Source organism: Pogona vitticeps, chromosome 5, assembly GCF_051106095.1.
Source record: "Pogona vitticeps strain Pit_001003342236 chromosome 5, PviZW2.1, whole genome shotgun sequence".
Lineage (NCBI taxonomy): Eukaryota > Metazoa > Chordata > Lepidosauria > Squamata > Agamidae > Pogona > Pogona vitticeps.
The window spans coordinates 24,281,762-24,304,537 of NC_135787.1; the positions used below are offsets into that span (position 1 = coordinate 24,281,762).

General features: G+C 41.0%; 1 protein-coding gene across 1 annotated transcript in view; it reads left to right on the top strand.

The window, feature by feature from the left end:
* The window catches only part of HADH (hydroxyacyl-CoA dehydrogenase), a 32,520-nt gene extending 10,186 nt beyond the window's left edge, over positions 1-22,334 (top strand). Inside the window, exons 2-8 of the mRNA XM_020796401.3 lie at positions 3,976-4,104; positions 5,953-6,110; positions 9,678-9,804; positions 11,215-11,304; positions 12,715-12,787; positions 15,903-16,019; positions 19,170-22,334. Of these exons, the coding sequence (XP_020652060.2) occupies positions 3,976-4,104; positions 5,953-6,110; positions 9,678-9,804; positions 11,215-11,304; positions 12,715-12,787; positions 15,903-16,019; positions 19,170-19,288 (813 nt within the window). The 3' untranslated portion in view covers positions 19,289-22,334. The remainder of the gene's footprint in view (positions 1-3,975; positions 4,105-5,952; positions 6,111-9,677; positions 9,805-11,214; positions 11,305-12,714; positions 12,788-15,902; positions 16,020-19,169) is intronic.
* The last annotated feature ends 442 nt before the right edge of the window (positions 22,335-22,776 follow it).

Here is a 22,776-nt window from a genome sequence, read left to right on the forward strand (position 1 = left end):
AGCTAGGTTGGCCTTAGGCTGGCTGAATCAGACTCTCACAATTAAGAGGGAGATGCCTGTTAAAGGTACAGTGTGCTATTTCCCCCAAATGCAAGTCCTTTCTGAAATTGCCATGAAAACCATTGCAACACCAGTTTGCGCTGTAGAAGGGTAAGCCCCTCCTAGTGCATCTGGTACAGTCAGAGTGCCCCGCGAGGCGGCGGAGTTGCTCCTGTGCCTTCCAGAACTGGGGAGACAACTCTCAAGGAGGGCGCTTCTGGAAGCCTCTGATGAGGAAGCCCCACGCTCGCCAAGTAGGTGCTGCTGCTGCTGTTCCCACTCCCAGTTGGGCTGAAATTAGAAGCCAGACAGATTTTGAGATTTTGACGTGTCGCGCTTGCAGGTGGCCGTGTTGTGCTCATGCGCATGCGTGCAAGCGTGACACATCCCTCCGCAAGCGTGACATGCCCCTCCATGAGTGTGACACACCCCTCCATGAGCGTGACACACCCACCTGCAGGCACGGGGATGCACTGCCCACCAACTGATCTGTCCACGAAGCCCGCACCCTGCAAACGTTCCACGCTCCCAAAAAGGTTGGGGACCGCTGCTGTAGACAGTACAAGAGATCTCCAGGTGGTCTAGTAACCAACCTGTTTTCCCCCTATTAAAATGTTTTCTTGCAGTTTTCAAATAAGGATTACTCAGAAGTAATTTAGCATGTGCATATTGTAATTGATGAGCGATCCTATAGCAGACCACTCAGCACTGAAACTGTAGAAGATGGGACATCTTTTATCGCTAAACGGACAGATCGTAAACTGGTTCAGGTAGGAAGTGGTATCGGGCACGTTGAATCTATAATTGCCCATGAAATATTAATGGATTAGGGTCTGTTTGTGGCACTTGTGTGGAAAGGTATATGGAACCTTCTTACACAAGGGCAAGTTGGCTGTTCACAGCAGGGATTTTGACTTGGCATAGCAGAAACACATGCACAGGTGAGTAATCTCATGGTACAGTCCTGCCAGAGCGTTGTTGACTTCAGAACTCTCCAAAGTTATTAAGCTCAGCAAAAAAGATGTAAGGTGTTGTTACAATTTTTATTTATGTGAATTTAAATGTTCATTGGTGACAAGAAAAGTAGATGTGGCCTGAAACAGAATGCATTGTCTCTTTTGAAAGTGTGATTGATGACAGGCAGGACTCAAATAACCTTTAATTTTCCCAGAGACACTTTGCTTAGACAGCCTTTTAGGTACCGTACAAAACAACTACAGTGGTGCCTCGCATTACGACGTTAATTCGTTCCAGCGAAATCGCTGTAGAATGAAAACGTCGTAAAGTGAAAATAAAAAAGCCATTAAAACGCATTAAAACCTGGTTAATGCGTTCCAATCGGCTAAGAACTCACAGTCTAGCGAAGATCCTCCATAGGGGCGGCCATTTTCAGGTGCTTGTGCAGCGAAAAATGGCTCCTAAACACAGCGGGGAGCCATTTTGAGCATCCAGCAGCCATTTTGAAAACCCAACGATCAGCTGTTTTGATAGTCGGGAAGCGAAAATTGGTTCCCGAAACAGGGAACTGATCATAGCGCAGCGAAATTCCCCCATTCAAAACATCGTTTTGCGATCGCAAAAACCTCATCATAATGCGGATTCATCGTTAAACGAAGCACCCATCTTGCAAGGCACTACTGTCCAGCTGGGTTATGCTAACTTGCGATATTTATGGCAGTTTTGTGGCATAGTAGATTGGATGGATTAGAATTTAGGAGACCTGCGTTCAACTCCCTGATCAATCATTGAAACTGATTGGGGGTTGGCTGATGATAAAGGTAAAGGTAAAGGTTCCCCTTGACATTTTTAGTCCAGTCGTGTCCGACTCTAAGGGGTGCTTCTCATCCTGGCTTAAGCCGTAGAGCCAGCGCTTGTCCAAAGACAGTTTCCGTTGCCACGTGGCCAGCGTGACTAGGGAACGCCGTTTTACCTTCCCACCGAGGTGGTACCTATTTATCTACTCGCATTTGCATGCTTTCGAACTGCTAGCTTGGCAAGGAGCTGGGACAAAGCAGCGGGAGCTCACTCCGTCACATGGATTTGATCTTACGACTGCTGATCTTCTGACCCTGCAGCACAGGCTTCTGAGGTTTAGCCCACAGCGCCACCATGTCCCATTTGGCTGATGATAAAACCATTCCTTAAATAACTCAAAACCACTCTTTAAATACCTCACAAACCTTTAAAACTCTACTAAGGCTGCCATATTTGGATGCAGCACATAATAATTTTAGCAAATCTTTTCAGTATGATTTTCACAGCATAATTCTCATTAACATCTTCTAAGAATTATAGAGCCCTTCTAGCTTACATGAAAACTTCGTTGTTTCAAAGAATTTTTTTGTCACTGGCTGGTCTTATGACATGAGTAGTGTTGCAAAAGAGATTTCTTGAAAGGCAGAATTAAAAGTCAGCTGCCTTTATTGAAAGCTTCTTGCAGACAGAAAATAGGTGTGGCTGTAGTAGATGAAGGTTCAAAGCCCTAAAGTGATTCTTGCTGACTGCCTTTTACAATGGTAATTCATGTAGGGTCATTCTTCCAGAATGTTGGCTGAGATATTTTATCTTCTGTTTGCAGCAAAATTGTCCCTTAACATCTCTGGAAATGCTTGGTGTTCTGTCTTCAGGCATCAGAACTACTGGATAGCTCAGTGGTTTAGGTATCTAGCTGCAGAGAGAGATGTTGGGAGTTCAATTCCCCACTGTGCCTCCTTGACAAGGGCTGAACCTGATGATCTGCAAGGTCCCTTCTAGCTGTGCAGTTCTAAGATTATGAAATTATTATGAGTACAATTCCATTTTGTTTCTTTCCCAGGACTAAAAATAAGTCAGGGTATTATGACAACCAATTATCTGCATAGGTTGCTTTAATTCTTGTCCCTAATCAGGATCATGACATTTGTAGACTTACAGAGATCTTTTGATTTCATAAATACTGTTTGCCTAATAGTAGAGAGAAGAGAGATAATCTTCTTGATGATACAGAAACATCATTTGGTTTGAGTTGAAAGCTTTTTGAGTCCAGTCTTCCGGGATCATTTTTTGGTGCATTCACTTTCATCTTCAGATTCTGGTAAAAGGAAAGTTGAATCAGATACAAAATAGAAGCTAAAATTGGTTGAGATAATTTGAAATATTCTGGAGTTCAAAGAAAACATATATATGTGTACCTGGAAATATCCTCCTTCCCTTATGTTTATCTAGGGCTTTCTTAATTTTTTAAAAACTCTTTATTTATGGGACCAGCCCATGAATTGGCCTGGTTCTTTGGCACTTATATCAGACTGAATGGTATGTTAGATTAAACATGTATTTTGAAAACGATGTGTACATTGACTACTTTCATTTTGAAAGAAAATAAACCCGTCAAGCTTCTAATATTCATCAGGGTCCTGTGCAGCTTCCTGAACTCGCCTGCCGCTGCATTCATAAGCACTTGTGTTCAGTCATGGATGCCTTTTGTTTAGATCCACCTCAGGAGAAAGTGTCTGATGCTGAGGAGCCAGAAGGAGCTCTTTATCCAACTTGGCAGCTTCTGAACCATACCAGGTTATTTCTTGAGCTTTTTAGGGACAGTGTTTGAGACTCATACTTAAACCAGCAAGTGATGTGGTGTAGTGGAAGAGGGCTGAGGAAAATCATGTCTGAATTCACACGCAGCCATTAAGCTGACTGCATGATTGGGAATCAACCAGAACCTCACAGATTTATTGTGAGAATACCATGAGAGCAGGAAATGAATACCATACTATCCCTCTTGGTGAAAAGGTGGAATATAATTGTGGTAAAGGCTAGAAATGTATTCAGATTTGTTACACAAATCTTTTTTTAAAAAGGGTTCCTTTCCCCCATCTTGCTTCTTTGAAGTGTTTTTTTTCTTCCGTACCAGCTGACCACTTTGGCCTTATGTTTTCCTTACCTTCTTTTTCTCAATAGATTGCTGCAGCCACTGGCCACACAGTGATACTAGTGGATCAGACAGAAGAAATACTAAACAACTCCAAGAAAGGAATTGAAGATAGTCTGAAAAGAATGACAAAGAAAAAGTTTGCAGACAAACCAGAGGTATATCTTAATATTCATAAATGATGGGAATGGCAGTGGTTCAATGTGACAAACTTGTTTTATTTGTTTCTTTTGATCTTTAATGCCTAGACAGACTGTGAGTTAACAAGTTTATACACCTCTCTCAGCTCCACGGTCAGCTATGGGAGCTTTCAAATAAAAGAAAATGCCTGTGCATGGATCATTTTCCAACATTCTATTTGTGCAAAAGGGAGCTGTGAGAATTAAAAAAAACCTTGCATCTATCTTCCATACAGGGAGAGGAAGAAACTAGCGAAAAGCCTTATTTGCAGCTTGTTAATGTATCTCTCCTAAGGCCCTTCAGAAAGCATAGCTACAAAAGAACTACTTAATAAGCTGTAAAAAAGGAGGCAGAATGGCAATTTCCTCATCTTGTTTCCTCCTCTTGTTCTATATTTCTTCTCTCTCCCCCCCACCCTCCCACCCCGGCCTGGGTGCCCAAGTGTAATGGCACTGGCACCAAACTGTTAAAAAAGAAGAAGAAGAAATGATCCTGGAGAGGAACAGGAGAAAGCAAAAGATCACAGTTTTCTGCACTGGTTCTTCACCTGCACGAATTTGAATGGATCCAGTGTTTAAAGAGAGAGAGAGAGAAGCCTGTTCAGTGGAGGCCAAAACTATAAATTGAGGGGAGGAAAACTCTAAGTTGATGAGTATTTGCTTTTACATCAACAGGAAAAAATGCAAATCAGTCCATCTCATTCTTATAGCATTTTCTGCATTTTTTTTTGCAGGCTGCACCCTTAGACAAGCTTGTGGTTGTTTGTCTTATTTGACCATTCCCTCAGAAGCACAAAAGAGTGAAAAAATAAAATGGTTTGTGGGTTGCAGTAAAACGAAAATATAAATGAAAATAAAGACAAAACCTGAGCTAAATACATTAAAAACATTACACCATAAATACTTGATTTAAAAACCATTGGACAGGCCATGCTTTTTTTTTCACATAACCGCTTGCTAGATGTGTGTATGTTAAAGAGATGCTTTGGGTTGGACCGGATTGGATTGGATTGGGCATTAGAACTCATATTGAGGTGTGTTACTAGTAGTGTCTCTGGAACTCTAATTTGGAGGTAGGTGGGATTTCCACATGTAGGTCCTGGAATTCTTCAGCAGCACCCATGTCAGGGCAGACCACTAGAAAAGATTCTGCAGAGTTGAGCTGAGATTAATGAAGAGTAGAAATCTATGCTTTGTGTTTTTGTTATTGGAGTTATACCTAGAGAACAGAAATTGGGGAATATATTCTATCATGAGAATGAGATGCAACAGTGTTTCTAGGTTAATAAGGTAGTTTGCTTTTCTTTGGGTTAATTTACTTTGTTGTTGTTTAGTTGTGTCCGACTCTTCGTGACCCCATAGCATAGTGGAGAGAGTTCCGACTAAACACAATCCACCTGGAGTAGGAATTGGCAAGCCACTCCAGTATCTTTGCCAAGAATACCCCATGAACAGAAACAAAAGGCTAATTTACTTTACTAATGTAATATTAACTTGTTGAATGTGGAGCAGTGGTATAAAGAGGGCAGGCATTCACACATAGCTATCAGAGAATCCTGATATTTACAGAAGTTATTGTTTTGGTTGTTGAAACATTGCAGCTGAAGGGAGAATACTTCTTATGACCAAAAAATAAAAATCTATGACCACGTTCTTTGAATTTATTTATTATGGTCAGGTGACCAGCTCATAAAACATATTATGTGGCTAAAATATACAAAATGCAGTTTAAAAATGTACAGTCAGTTCATAAAACATGTGGTTAAAATATACAAAATGCAATTTAAAAAGTGTTTATCAGGTTCTGTTATTTCTCCAACTTCCCAGGCTGGTGCGGAGTTCATTGAAAAAACGTTAAAGAACTTGACCACAAGCACAGATCCAGTCTCTGTAGTACACAGTACTGACCTTGTAGTGGAGGCAATTGTGGAAAACTTATCGGTGAAGAATGAGCTCTTCAAGACACTGGATAAGTTTGCACCAGAGTATGTTCTTAATTTCCTTCAGAACTAACCTCAAAAGCAATTGTTATCTACTTATTTGCCCTAATATATTTAGATATAAGAGTGACTATTGTTGTTTAGTCATTAAGTCGTGCCCGACTCTTCGAGACCTCATGGACCAGAGCACGCCAGGCCCTCCTGTTTTCCACTGCCTCCCGGAGTTGGGTCAAATTCATGTTGGTAGCTTCAGTGACACTGTCCAACCATCTCATCCTCTGTCGTCCCCTTCTCCTCTTGCCCTCACACTTTCCTAACATCAGGGTCTTTTCCAGGGAGTCTTCTCTTCTTATGAGATGGCCAAAGTATTGGAGCTTCAGCATCATGATCTGTCCTTCCAGTGATTTCCTTCAGAATGGATAGGTTTGTTCTCTGCAGTCCAGGGGACTCTCAAGAGCCTCCTCCAACACCACAATTCAAAAGCATCAGTTCTTCAGCGGTCAGCCTGCTTTATGGTCCAGCTCTCACTTCCATACATCGCTACTGGAAAAACCATAGCGTTGACTATGCGGACCTTTATCAGTGACTACATGGGCAGTTAGCCTACTTTTTCACCCTCTGCAGGGATGAGCTGGTTTACTCCTAAAGTTGGCAATCAGATGACATGTTTGCTAGAGTAAACTAGCCAGCCCTGAGAACATTCCTCCCTGTATCTTTCTGAGTCTCTGTCAGGGGCTACTCTTTTTTTAGGTGCAGATAAAGTCACTCTGTTTTGGTTCAACTCCAGCATGTGTTGAGTTCCACTGGAATTGAACCAAAGTGGCTGGCTGCTGTTCTGTTGGAGAAGCCACTTAATTGGAGACTTCTCATGGAACATGCTTTTTAAAAGCCGAATGTATATTGGTTACTTTTATTTGAGGAGGTGCCTATCAAGTTCCTAATGTCCATCAGGACCCTAAGCACCTGTTTTTCTTCAAAATAAATGACTAAGCAAAGTGTGTGTCTGTGTTTTAAATCATTTTAGTCTTTAGAAGCAAAGCATTGTAAAGTAGGAGGTAGCAATCTTGTGAAATAGCTTGTGCCAAATAAAAATGGTTGGTTTATAATGTTTCCCACAGAACCCATTGTTTTAAAGGTCATGTGGAACTCAGTATGCAGATTGGCCCATATATATTAGATACACGGAAGTTTGAAGACTAATGAATCTAGGCATAATGAAACTTCTGCTTTGAATGCTTGTTCTTTTGGCTGTCATATATACCTCTCTGAAGATTAGATTTGTTACTCTTGTATATCCGAAGTAAAAGATACAGGCAATTGAGACAGGGTCTGAGAGAAAGGATGTACAGTATGTGACTTATTTCCGGATAAATTGTGGTCTGTTTGGGAACTGTGCTTTTCTGTTCATGCTAAGACTTCCAACAAAATTATGTAGAAAAATATATCCTATTCTTTTGTCTTAGGGCTCTCTTGGGCTTCTTTGCCATTAATAAAGCCTGTGATTCTCCCAAATGTAGCTTTCTGGATAAAGATTTAGATCCACACAAGTTTGGAAATTCATAATTCCAGTTTATAATTCTATGATAACTTACTATTTGAAGATCCTCTTGACTCTTGTCCTTGACAGTCGCTTGGGCTGTTAACTTCTAAAAGGAATAAAGGTGGAGCACATCTCTGCCTGTGAGGAAATGATTAAAGATTTTCCTGTACCAAAGAACAACCTCGAATGAATTATTGAAATAAGTCCTTCCCATGCCTTCTGCTGATTACAGCACCAAGGTTTGCTGCTGCTGTATGTTCTGAGAGACTGTATTATTGTGCAGAAGAGTAAATCAATATTCTACAAAGCAGTTCTAAAAATGAGCATAGCCCAAACAATTTTGAAAGTTAGAATTTAATTCGGAATATAAGAGCATAAAAAGCACAATAAAATATTACAAAAGGAGTGACTGGTAAACCATATCTGAGAACTTCGTATGCAGAAAACTCTGGGAGGGTCACCATAAATTGAAATCAACTTGGTGACAAATAATTATAGTAAACCTGAATCAAAAATGTGTATTTTTGTGATTTAATCACGCAGTGACCAGATTATCCACAAAATATATTTGAGTTTCCTTTTTTCTACCAGCCTTTTTTGCAGGTTTGGACTTTTTCTTTCAGATTAAGGAACAAGTGTAAAATAGGAAAAGAGGAAAGCCCAATATGAAGTGAATTGATTTAATAAAGGAAGCCTGTAAAACCTGGGCTGGGCTGTTAATAATAGGACCTTTTAGAAGGTCCCATTCATTCATATGGCCACTGTAATTCAGAAGCAGATTGATGACATGTTAACAGCAAGACAAGGCACCACCAGGTCAGAGCTGTTATTGTGTAATGAGTTAAGGAAGGACTGTTTTCTAAACTTTTTATGAACTTAACACATTGGTGGTGTTGGGTCATTGATCAAGCAGAAAGGAAAGCTCAGGGTGATTTCTCAACAGCTCTCTTTCAGGTCTTGTTACATTTCCCACTAGGTGGTGCTGCAGATATAGGAATAGATTTTATTGAGGGTTGTCAAGGGATGCTTTGATTTTAAAGGACGTGAAAGCTTTAATTCTGTGCTGGAATTTGAATTCTAAAACCACATGCCGTGCATACTGTTTTTTCTAGACCTGAAAGCTATTGATGAAAATTTGAAAGCCTGTCTGTGGCTGTTACGCCAATGAAGCTTTTTAAAAAACCTAATTACACAGAGTTTAAATGTTGAAAGGTGGATATATATTGTGCTATCCATCTTATTCCTTGATGCATATCCAAAGAGTGAGTTTCCAATACCATGCCTTATTTGTTGTTAACAGAGGCCAAAGTCCTGTTGGTGCAACTTGGCTCCATGTGATTCAGATTGAATGCCTGGAGCATTTCAGCAGATATAGGAATAGATTTTATTGAGTGTTGAGGTAATCAGAAGTTTCCTGTCTTCCTCCTTCCTGAGGCTCACTAGGACTCCTTTTTGCCCTGGAAAACTCTTTGGGAGCAAGAGGACTGGGGCAAGAGCAGGGAGAAGCCTTTAATAATAAAAAATGGCCACTGCATCACTGGCGTCACTGCTGATTCTGGTGGCTGCAATCTGGCAACATTTTTATGATGATGATGATGATGATGATGATTCTATTAAAGACTCCCTGCCCACCATTTTGGGGCTCCAAAAGGCTTCCCCGGGGCAACAGGGAGCTTTGGCCAACCTCAGTAACTAAAGGAAGTAAGTGGACATGAAGCTTTTAATTACCTGAAATTAAATGTATCTGGTACCCAGTCTGGTGTAAAATTATACATCAGGATTTTGTCCAGTGTCTTCATATAAATCTTTGTATTAAATATCCCTACTATAACAGGAAACACTGCAATCTATGTGGCACTAATATTGGCTCATGGCTCATTATGTTTTGAGATGCACTCCCTTCTTTTCATTGCAATAACTTCTGTCAAGAGATACATTTTTAATTAAAACCATAGGCAGATATTATCTGTCTTCATTTGAATTTATAGGTATGTTAACTATAAATTATTGTATTTATAGTTATTGAAGCAGAAAATTATAACTGAGCTGAACTGCCCACCATTTCTTTGCAGACATACAATATTTGTCAGCAACACTTCATCCTTGCCCATAACAGACCTAGCCAATGCTACCACCAGGCAGGACCGGTTCGGTGGCCTACATTTCTTTAACCCCGTGCCTCTGATGAAACTTGTAGAGGTAAGAGGATTCAGAATACAAATTGTAGGATGCTCAGTATGCACTACTGCCTCTCTGCTGTTGAGATTCTCTCTGCTATTCAGATTCTCTTTGCTGCTATTCTCCTGCCTTAATCTAAGAAGTATGAATTCCAATTTTAAAGTAAAGGCATTGAGAAGTATCCTGGTGCACAACTGTGTGTTTTTAATGGTGAACCTTCCAACATTAATGATTGAGAGAATGATCCATCTCATAGTGCTAACATTATGCTTTAAAGCTGGCCATGCTCGTTGTGGTCTTTTAAAACCTTTTCGTAGCATTTGGGTAATTCACCAAACTTCTGGATATCTCAGCGGTTTATGTATGTTGGATGTGGAGCTAGGGGTTGGGAGTTTGATTCCCCACTATGACCTCTTGACAGGGGCTGGCCTCAATGAATCCCTTTCATCTCTGCAGTTTTGAGATTATTATTATTATTCTTTTTAAGACCATTTGAATTAGTGGGACTTTAACTGCTGATGGAAGAAATCTTTATGTGAATCTCTATTAGAAACATAAAGGTCTCTGCTTGTGTTGTGGTTTAGTGCAGTAGTTTTCAGCCTTTGGGTCCACTTTAAACGTCAACTCCCAGAATGCCTGCCCATTGGCCATATGGGCTGAGATTTCTTGGAGATGAGGTCCAAAACACTAGAGAGTCAAAAGATGAGAATTACTTGCTTGGTACCTAGAAGAGATGGCACTGCCCTGTAAGCTCATTCATAGCCAATTCTAGCATTTTCAGGTACATTTTAAATAACTGTGTGGCTGGATTGTGGCCCCTGCACATTACCATTTGTTTGCAAGTAAAGAATATAAATGGTAGTTGCTTATGGGTAGGAGGACTGTCTCTAAAATTACCATCTCATATTGAAAATCAAAGCAGCCTTATTATGTCAGGTCAGTGATTAGTACTGGAGCTGTCTTGCTTTTCCCCTTTCTGTTGAAATGTAAATAAATGAGCAAATAAACAAAACATCCCTTGAGTGAACTTAAAGTTTGTATCCCGTGGCAATCCTTAAAGTAGGACAGACATGTCATCCTCTTCTCTCCAGGGTTTGTTTTCAGATTCTTTCCCTGGCCTATTGGGGAAGAAATAAAGCGGATTGCTTAGTTAGGATGTTGTGGCAAACAAACAATGGACAGAAAGTTCATGGTTTTGAGCTATTCCTATTTGGGATACGAGTAATCCACCACTGTACACCAGCACATCTCCTTGTTCGTGGCAAGATACCAAATTGCTTGGACATGAGCAGAGCAAAATTTGACTGTTAAGACTTGACTATCATTTGGTTGTAGCCTCTTCGACATAATAGTTGCTTCAAGAAAAGTAACAGATTGATGATGTAAGGAAATATCCGTGTCCCTCCACCTTGGTGATGTCTTTCTTCCTAGGTTATCAAGACACCAATGACCAGTCAGAGGACTTTTGAGTCCCTCGTGGATTTCAGCAAAGCCCTTGGGAAGAATCCAGTATCGTGCAAGGTGAGTAGATATTAAATTAAAGGAGACTGGGTTTTGTCAGATCACAACTAGGATTTTTCTGAAATCATTTTTTACCAAGTTGTCTTTTTTATTCAGATTAGGAATGGGTAACCCGTGGCCCTCTGAATGTGGCTCAGCTCGCGCTCCAATTGTCTCTCTCACCAGTGACTTCTGTTGGATAGAACTGGTGGAAGATACTGTCCAATATCAATTGGAAAGCCACAAGTTCCCAACCCTAGATTTAAATAGAGAAGGAACTCAGAGAAAACTTAATAGTGGATTTTTTTAAGGAGGCAATGATACCTCCTTTATGGCAGTTGTGAACTTGGAAAGCCAACTTTTAAAAGGAATTCATTGTGTACATTGTTACAAAGCCCCAATAAGTACACATTTATGTTGCATTAAAAAAAAGTCCACCTAAAAGGGGAGGGATATGAATCCCATCAAAAACATCAAAATGTAACAAGAAAAAGTTACTCATTACACAAAATGGAGACAATATAGCTGTTCGTATCTTATTCTTTGCAAAACAACCATTATGTTCAGAAATAACTTTTTATAAATAATATCATTACTTGGAATGTGTTCTTTCCAACCTCTGGGTATCTGGAATGTAGAATGTATATCAAATACTGTAGTTTGTGGACAATCCAGAAGAAGGTGCAGGCAACTGCTTTGGTGGCACTGGCTATTTTGCTACAGCCTATGAGTGACCAGTGCTTCTTCCTGCCCCATGCAACGTTTGTTGACTTTTAGAAAAAGATAAAGGTGGAGGTGTGAAACCCTTCTAGAGCCTCCTTTGGGCTTTGTAAGTGCTCCCTATGGAATGTGAAAACAGTTTTAACCCTTTGTATTGCCTCAACAGTAAGGAAAATTGATGCATACACAATGTCAGGATGCCAACTGTGTACTGTTAGAATGAAAGTTCAACTACTCTCTCTCTTCTGGCCAGACTAGCTACAGATTTTCTTCCAATTTAGATGTTTAGTCCAAATCAAATGGAAGATCTTTGTGGGAGATAGGGAAATTTGTTGAATTCTGCTCAGCAACATAAGCTGTGGTCTCTAAATGATAAGTTGTAGCAGCAGAGAGAGATGGGCTTTAGTTGGTCCCCAGTTCAGATCTGCTGTCAGTTCATTAGATGGCCACAGGACAGAGAAATGCCACTTGCTTCCCAGCTTATTTTGTGAGTTACAATAAGAGCATGTGTCTGTGAAACACTTAGGAAATGTTAAAGTGTTATATATAAATGCCAATGTATTATTGGCACAACAACAAAAAGTGTTCCACTCTTGTGATGATCCTTCTGTTTTTCGTAGCCTAGGACACCTATTCAAATAATATTCTTATTGTAATATTTTAATTATATGATAAAAATGATCTGTTTTACTCTCCATCTTCTATTCACAGGACACTCCAGGGTTTGTTGTCAACAGACTGCTTGTGCCTTACCTGATGGAAGCAATTCGACTTTTTGAGAGAGGTAAAGACGAATGGTGTTTATACAATACTGTTGGCTTATTTTGTGGTGCTAATTAAACTTGGCTCTTATTGATTGTGGCTGTTCATTTTGGTAATTACTATCTGTGTTGTGATGAACCAGAGGTACTATTTAGCCTTTGGGATGGTTGACCTTACTATTAGTCAAGGTGAGGCGACTACTTCAGGAGGCAGATTTTGGAGGTCAGAAAGAAGGGCAGAAAATTGGTAATTTATTTTTTTCCTCCTGGGATGGGGAGAGGTGCTTTGGAGAGCTTCCACCTCATGTGTTGGAATAATTTACCTCAGGTTGAGTATTGTGCCCCTTGATTTCGGTAGGTGGGGGTGCCGTTTGTTGTTCTGCCTCAGATATGAAGTATCTTGGGGTTCGGCCTTGCCTTGGTGAGAGAAATAGTATTTCAGGTTCTGCCCTTCTGCAGTACAACACTATATGTGGATGGAGTATTGAACTAGGACTCAGAAGACTTGCGTTCAGTATGCATGTATATTGGTTCAAATATGGAAATTCACTGGAGGTATGTTGGAACTGTAAAACAACTCCTTGATCAGTTCATATACCTCCTTGAAAAATGACTCCTCAATCATCTTATGTACCTCAAAAACCTTATCATGGTTCACTTAACAGCATAGAACAGCGTAACCACAGTAACTTAAATGATCACTTAAGTAGTACAGAGGGGGCAAAAGAGGGTGAGCTGGAGTCCATTAACTGGTGGAATAAAGTACTTAGGGAGCAGTTGTTGCTCAGATGCTGTGTTGATGGAAATGGAGAATTAGTAATATCATCTTTGAAATCTCAAACCTACTTACCTCTTGAAGCAGGCCTTGTCTTCTTCAGAGGAAACCCACTTGCTCTGTGATGAGCTAAAGAGAAAGTGTATATCTGTTTAGACTTAAGCCCCCTTTCATACCTGTCTGCTAGTAAAGAATGTTATTTCAAACATTTTATTTGGAAGAGAGCCTTCTTTTACAGATGAAAGGACTCCATTATCAAGATCTCTGTAAATACATTTTAAATATTAAAAGCTCCCTTTGTAGATCATAAAAGTGTCTTCAGCTTGTGAAACAAAATTAACCATACTTCTTGCTCATCCATCAACAAATACCGCTAATTACTCCTCAAAGGCAGAATAGGAACAAATTAGTGATCTCTTTTCTTTTCTTTCTTTTTAAATGTAGAGGAGTGGCATTGCACAAACAGCCCTTGGTTCTGTCTAAAACATCGACATATGAAGTGCATCAACTAAATGTTGCTTTTCTGTGTGCATAAAATATGTAACTATTAAATTTACATGGATGAAATAATAGATGTGGCCTTTTATTATTAAATACGTTTTAAATCCATCTTTGAATAGAAATGTCCTGATTACAGCTTTCACTGTGACTTCAGGGGGAAAAGAGGACTTGGGAGTATTTCGAACTTGCAAACTAGGGGAACAGCAGGAGAGGGTGTGCTGAACAAGGTGTCATAGTAAATAGATTGTTATCTCACTGTAGGATGGTGTTTTGGTTCAACTGCATAGATCAGTTTGCAAAAAAATAATTATTGTAGTAGAATATTGGCAAAAAATGGACCACACTGTAATTCCTACACATGAAACCATCAATAGTTAATGCCTTGGTCTTCAGTCTTTAGGCAAAAAATAAATAAAATAATACAAAATTTAAAAAAAAACACAAAAATACTAAGATGAAAAAAATATTCTAGCATACAGTGTACCAAACTTTATCTTGCTGTCTTTATTGCTTCGCCTGTTGAGGAAATTCCACAGAAACATTGGACCAAATCCTGTTTGTTGTCACCATGGGCACAACATCTTGTTCCATGTGTGGCTGTCCTTTTTTGAGTTTTTGATTATTTTTTTATTTTGACAAGGGGGATCTCCACGTCATACTTATGCATGTGGAAGTCCCACTGATCACAGTGATCTCCAGCTTGTATAAATGCAAGCAGAGATTGTACAAAGCACTCCTTCCGTGGAGATGTGTTTCCTGGCAGGATTCAGCCCTTTGTATCCTGTAAAGGATTCTAGGATATTATTCTAGGCAAGCAGTGATATTTAAGCTTTGTTTCTTCTGTAGACATTTTCAATATTGCTGGAGTTCTCAACAGACTATTTACATTTGCTTTGTTCTAAAATTCATATTTTAATAATCATGATCTTGCATTTTCTAACGCAGGTGTTTTTGTGAGGCTTCCTTTTTTTGCAAATAAAACTAAGAGAGAAATTCATTTCTCGAAGTGTCTGTGTTGATCATTTCAAAAATGCGTAGTCCCCCATTGCCCTCCTTTTGAGAAGGAAGGGCTCATCTGAATAGAGCTTGTTAACTTTAAATAATCACACGCAGTTGCAAGGTTCTCTTCTCAAGTGCAGGGTGAGGAGATTTTATCCCTCTCAGTGTTGCTGAATTAAGTATTCTCGCCATGCCTGACCATAGAAACTCAAAAATTTGCCTAATATTGAATCAGACCCTGTGTCCTTCTAGACCCATACTACAGTGGCCCAGAATTTCAGGCTGGAATTTTTCTAGCTCTCCCTGAAGATTCCAGGGATTAAATCTGCAACCTTTGTCATGTAAAGCAGATGCTGATTTAGGTCCATTGTCTGGAACTGGAGTTAGAATTCCAACTCCTGTTAGAATCTAACATCTGGATAGTCATTTGTTTCTTACTGCTCTTATAGACTGCATGTGTAGTTTCTTTGAGACACCAAAAAGGTGTTTGTGTGTGTGTATGTGTGTGTGTTGTCTTGCAACTTGAATGCATATACCTACAGCTGTATTGAAAATACTTTTGTGTTTCTCCTTTTCCCTGGTAACTGGATGGAGACAGGAGAAAGCATAGCAGGAAGTACACCACTGTGTGTTGAACTCCAGGCACCATATAGTCATTGGCTGCATCTCTGATCTCTGTTCAAAGCCACGGGAGGTCCAATATCCACAGCAAATCCTTAGTGGATACTGTGTTCTTGAAAGCTGCCACTTTGAGGTTCTGTGAAGTGCTGTTGCTTTGTGATGGAAAACTGCACCAATATGTCATGAAAGGGAGAGTGGATGCTGCTGAACTTCGCTGATGGGCCTGTCAATATTGTCTCTAGGAGATGCATCAAAGGAAGATATTGATGTTGCCATGAAGTTGGGGGCAGGCTATCCCATGGGCCCCTTTGAACTCCTGGACTATGTCGGTTTGGATACCACTAAATATATTATAGATGGTATGTATGTTTTCCAAAAGCAATCAAAGTGAGATTTAAAAAAACAAAACAAATTGATTTTCCTTGTATCCGAAAACAAATCCAGTGTATTGCACATTTAAATAATTGTAATTGGCGTTACCCATTTATTCTCTATTCCTGTTTTTCGTACAATCAATGCTCTTTCAGCCCTGTTGAACTCTGTTTCCGTTTTCTTCAGGTGAGAAACCTGTTTCTTTCCGAGAAATCGTAATGGCTTCTTACTGTGGCGTTTTGGGTTTCTTTCTGATATGAGGTGGGATGGTTACTGTCACAGTTACTTCAGCAGACTCAAAATGCTCCATCTAGATTGCTAAGTGGTCAGCAGGTGGTTACAGGCATCAAATAACTCCCCAACTGCAAAAAATCCACCGGCTGCCAGTCTTTTTCTGGGCACAGTTCAAAGTGCTGGGTTTTAACCTGTAAAGCTCTAAATGGTTTGAGTCTGTTTTAACCCTATAAATGGTTGGAGTCTAAACTCTATGAAATACCATATCTCCCTGTATGAGCCTGCCTGGGTTTTAAGATATTCCAGGGAAGCCTTTCTGTAAGCTCCACCACCTTCACAGATACAATTAGTGAGACATGGGAGAGGACCTTCTCCGTCGCTGCTTCCAGACTCTAGAGACCTTCCTCCCACTGGAGGCCAAGCTGGCCTTTCTTTGCTCTCCTTTCACAGAGAAGCAAAGACCTTTATCTTCAGGCAGCCTTTCCCTTAGTGACTGTCAAAGGTGTTTTTCTTTTAATGGGACTATTGTGTTTTTGTTGGTATTAATGTGTTTTAAACACTACTTTTACTTGTATGTTTTAATATATTTGTTTAATTCTTTTTAAATACTGTAATAATTTGTTATTTTAGCTTTTAATATTGTTTCTTTTAATACTGTAAGCTGCCTTGGCTCCTTTTAGGATAAAGGCAACATATAAATACCTTAAGTAAGAAAGTAAGTATGTATAGTTGATGAAGAACTGCAGTTCTTTGTAAAGGATTGAAAGTGGAGTTGGACAAAGGGAAGGAACAGAATGCATGCTCCCCATCGCAATCCAAGGAAAACCAATGCTCTTATCCCCCTACGCCCCAATTTTGGGACGGGATGGCTCTGTTAGTTAGGTTATCTGGCTGCAGAGCTAGATACTGAAAGTTTTATTTTCCACTGTGGAGAAGAGCCAGGCTGTATAGCCTTGGGCAAGTTGGACAGTCCCAGGGTACCCCCTGGAAGAATGGGATGGAGAACCTCTTCTGAGTTCTGTATACAGTGGTGCCTTGCATAGCGAGGTTAATCCGTTCCGGATTAACCTTCGCTATGTGAAAACTTCGTTAAACGGAAAGCAAAAAGCCATTGGAACACATTAAACTTAGTTTAATGCATTCCAATGGCTTCCGTACTCACCATTCAGCGAAGTTCCTCCATACCGCCGCCATTTTCACGCCCTCGGTAAGCGGGGCGCGAAACTGGTGGCCATTTTGGAACCGCCGATCAGCTGGGAGGCGGGCTCTTGCAAGGAGGGAGCCACCTCCCTCCTCTGCAAGAGCCCGCTGCCCAGCTGGGTAGAAACGCCGGCCGGCTCTTGCGAAGGAGGGAGGTGGAGGTCCCTGCTCTCCTTCGCAAGAGCCTTTCTACCCAGCTGGGAGGCGGGCTCTTGCAAGGAGGGAGCCACCTCCCTCCTCTGCAAGAGCCCGCTGCCCAGCTGGGTAGAAACACCGGCCGGCTCTTGCGAAGGAGGGAGGTGGAGGTCCCTGCTCTCCTTCGCAAGAGCCTTTCTACCCAACTGGGAGGCAGGCTCTTGCAAGGAGGGAGCCACCTCCCTCCTCTGCAAGAGCCCGCTGCCCAGCTGGGTAGAAACGCCGGCCGGCTCTTACGAAGGAGAGCGGGGACCTCCACCTCCCTCTTTCGCAACAGCCGGCCGGCGTTTCTACCCATCCTGGGCTTGGATCCGCCCCGTGCTCGGCTGAGCGCGGGGCGGATCCAAGCAGCGGCGGTGGCGGCGGCAGGGTGGGGGGTTGTCCGGAAGGCTTCCAGGCAAAGCACTGGAAGCCTTCCGGACCCCCCTACCCTGCCCCAGCCGCGGGGAGCCAACCCGCGCCGCCTATCCCAGTCATGCTAGCATGACTGGGATAGGCAGCGCGGGGCGACTTCAAGTGGCGGCGGCGGCAGGGTGTGTGTGTTCTGGACGGCTTCCAGTGCTTTGCCTGGAAGCTTCCCGGATCCACCCTACCCTGCCCCCGCCGCCGCTGAGAGCCTTCCGAGCTCTCAAAGGGGTTCTCTCCAATGTCGGAGGGGGGCCCTTTGAGAGCTGGGAAGGCAAAATGTCGGCAGTCGGGCGGTGGCTTCGGGGTCCTTCTGAGGGCACCGCCCACTGCTGACATTTTCCCCAGCTGAGCGGCGGGAGCGGTCCTGCAGAGGCTCCCGCCGGTCAGATGGGGGAAAATGGTTGCCTATGGGGAAAAATCGCAAAGTGATTTTTCCCCATAGGCAACATCGTAATGCGATCACAAAAGCGATCGCAAAATCTGCATCGGTATGCGGATTAATCGTTAAACGGTGCACTCATTAAGCGAGGCACCACTGTATCTAGAAAGCCCTGGAAATGATCGCTGTAAGTCAGTTGACATGATAGCACCTGATTATTGCTGTCTGGCTAGTTGAATAAATTAGGTATCTGGTTACAGAGACACACGTTGGGAATTCAGCTTCCCACTGTGCATTCCATGAAAAGAGTGAGCCTGCATGGCCTTGGACATGGCCTTATGGGTCCCCTAGAAGATGGCAGTGGTAAACCACTTCTGAGTACTCTGTAGCTAGAGAACCCCAAAAGGGTTTGCCATAAGTCTGAATCTGAATTAACAGCACATAATTACTATTCAGAAAATGTCCCCTCCCCATCCAGAAAGTTGAGCAGACAACTTTTCTAGATTGTGGGGAGGCATGATTATTTTAAGGCTAAGGAAAACTCTGTGTGTGTGTGTGTGTGTGTGTGTGTGTGTGTGTGTGTGTGTGTGTGTGTGTGTGTGTGTGTGTGTGTGTGTGTGTGTGTGTGTGTGTGTGTGTACACACACACACACACACACACACACACACACACACACACTATTTTGGGCACCAACATTGGTTTTCTGCCTTTTCTTGTCAGGGTGGCATGAATCATATCCAGACAACCCCATCTTTGCTCCAAGCCCACTGTTGAATCAGCTGGTAGAAGAAAAGAAATTGGGAAAGAAGACTGGAGAAGGATTTTACAAATACAAATGAACTTTGTAATGTAACCTGGTGGTTTTTTTTCCTGCCCATGTAAGGGTAACTTGCATGCCACTTGGCATTTCCTTACTTGCTTAATCAGGGCCTTTATATATATATAAAGTCAATTCTGTGCACCTTAATTGTCATGTCTTTGAATCAATGGTATACCCTAGCCAATGATCTGTTCCCTTGATGTATAATTCTGAGACCTTAACACACTCAAGTGCCTTTCTTCTTGAGCTACTTTTTATTCACACACACGGGAGTGGCTCAGAGACTAAGCAGAAGCTGAGCTTATGGGTTTGTAACAATCTGTTAAACTGGGAGATATTTTACTGCAAATAAATTAGTCCCCAAATCAGCTGGAAATAGTATTTACATTGATTTTGATCCAGTAGATGGCAGTATGGCAATATCATTCTGAATTCATAGCCTGCATAGAAGCTGTTTTCATGTCACTGCTAGAATTTTTACCCAGTGTCTTGCCAACTTACACACACTGCTGTAAGTAACTAGGCATCTGCACTACGAGGCCTCATAGTCTATTGCCTTTATGAGCTGGCTGGATAGCTCAGTGAGATAGGTATCTGGCTGTGGAGACAGAGGCTGAGAGTTCAGTTCCCTGCTGTGAAACTCAGAAGAGCCAGCCTGTGTGGCCTTAGGCAAATTGCACAGACCTAGAATGTAACCCAGAAGAAGGGAATGGAAAAGCACTTCTGAGTACTGCCTTAAAAGGGTTGCTGTAAGTCAGAATTGGCTTGACAGCACACAATTATTATTATTGTCTTTATATTCAACTTTTACTTTGCAAGCACTTACTTGCATTATATAATAGAAATGACACAGATTTGGAACAGCAGCATGAGGAAGGGAGATATTCTCTCTTTCCACCCACCCTTTAAAAGAATATGCCGCTAAGGAAATAGATATGAAAAGAGACTCTTTCAGTTCTAGTGTTTCTTAGTTAGTTTCCATTAACTCCAAGGCCACCATAATACATTGTGGTTACATCTTCAGGAAAACTATCTATCAAGGGTCCCCCCCCCCACTCCAAAGTATCTAAGTTGGTCAAGCATTTCCTTTATTCTTATTGACATTCTCTTGCTGTAATTGGATTAAAAAAACCTAGAGAGAAGCTGGTAGAGTAAAACAAACAAACAAACAAATCCCAGTGGTTTGTACTTGATTAGAATTTATGGACTTCTCTTTTGTTTGTATTAAAAGATGATTGAATTAACATTAATATCTTCAGACAAACAAAAGCAGCCCAGGAACAACTACCTGTATTTTAGTTGTTGTTGATTTGGAACAAGCAGTGAATGAGCTGATTCTTAAATAAGTTTTTGTAAATGAGATCTAAGAAAATGTATCAGGTTTTGTTCTTCCCCCAAAATAAAAAAAAACTTGTAATATGTGATTTTCATTAACTAGCCCGGTGAAGCTTTTTGCTTCCTTTTTCTCTTTGTGATATTTTAATGGAATTACCCTGTTTCCTCGAAAATAAGACGTAACATGAAAATAAGCCCTAGTATGATTTTTCAGGATGCTCGTAATATAAGCGCTACCCCCAAAATAAGCCCTAGTTAAGTGAAACCCCACCCTCCACCATTGTGCAGCAACCAGAAGAAGATGACAGGACTGTATTTGAATAAATGTAGATTGTTGTACATGAAAAAAAAATAAAACATCCCCTGAAAATAAGCCCTACTGTGTTTTTTGGAACAAAAATTAATATAAGACCCTGTCTTATTTTCGGGGAAACACAGTAGATACTGGATTCTTAGACCATCAGACCTTCAGGTGATAAAGGGAGACCTTTGACTGTCTAGATGTTTTGGACATCAAATTCCAGGAAACGCAGCCTGCATGGCTAATGATCAAAGAACTGTGGGAGCTGTACTCCAGAAATTATTTTGTTGGAGGGAGAGGCAAATGTTTACTCAGTGTAAACTCTCAGATAGGCAGCCATGCAAAAATTATGCACATCATTTATGATTGCATCTTAGAAGTACTTTTAAGAGGCAACAGTACAGTAAGTTCATAGAATTTGGTACAAAGGTAGTAGCAAGTATGTGCATTTTGGAATTTAAAAATGTTCGCATAACTGCATTGCTTTAAAGATCTTGCAAGGAAGTACAATCACATAGGTATGTTCCATCCATGTTTTTGTTCAGTACTGTACAGTATAAATTCCCCACCTTGAAAAGGGTTGTCATGAGTCAGAATTGACTTGACTGTACATGTTTATGATTATGTTCTACGTTAAGTAGGTAGTGAGGAATCATTGACCTTCCATGTATGTTAGTCTGCGACCCCCCCCAATCTGGCCCATCCAGCACAGACAGGGTTACCAAAACATGTGGGGGAGTGAAATGTTCCCCATTCAACACTCATATGGTCAAACTGCTTTCCATTAGGTCAAGCTGCCCTGCTTCCTCTTATCTTCCCCACTTCTTAGAGGCATATGAGTCTGCCAAGTATAAGAAAGTTCATTTAAAAATCAAGATAGTCTTTCAGAGCTAGTTTAGAACTGGACATAGATAAGCAACATTCACATTAAAAATCCATGGTGATATGAGGCTCATTAAATACTTGCAGTGCTGCAAATATTTCTACTTTCAGTATTTAGAACTTGGGAGTTAAAGGAGGGTTTTCATTAGCAGGGATGAAACGCAGGGTAGACTTGGCCTACATAATTATTATCTTGGGGTCTCAGCATTTCGCATCAAGCTTGTGTTTATATGGAGCAGAAGTAGGAAACTCAGAGTATGACAGCACATCTAGAAAGTTAAGTTCATGGGAATGTACACGGGTCAATGACATGGCATTGGGATTGTCGGCAGCAATTCTGTGTTGAGTATAACATCTTGTGGGCTCAAGAAAAAAAATTATAGTCTCATGGTTGCTACAGATCAGTGGTTCCCAAACTGTTCAGATCTATACTGCCCTTTTAAAGTCCTGAGACCCCTCCATCTTCTCATCTCTCATTTACCCAATCACCTTTTACCAAAAGAAAATTGTAACAGATGAACATAATAAATTTATTTTAAATTAAAAATGGGCTCAAATAATTTTTCTTGAGAAATCCTCAGTTCTAGTAACAGTATCTGCCTTATAAATCTGCTTAAGCTAATAAAAATATTTCCAAAATTGGGAATTGAATGGTTTCCCAGGATAATTTGTGGCCTAAGGAACAAAGCATATAAAAATATATCCGTGGCTTAGCATAATGCATACACACACACCCAAAGAAACGTGCAGCCTGATCTCATCCTTAGATCCATTAATGTTGGGGTGGGGTGTGTATGTCTCTCCTCTTTCATATGTGCAAAATTGCAATCTGAGTCACAACTACTTTCCATTCTATTGGTGTCAGTTAAAAACAAACTGCAGCTGGAGTGTACACACAGGCTAGAAACATATACAGTATAAGTGATGAACACTACATGCACGATCCAATATTATTTTGCTCTTAAAGATCAAAGTATATACATTTTGAA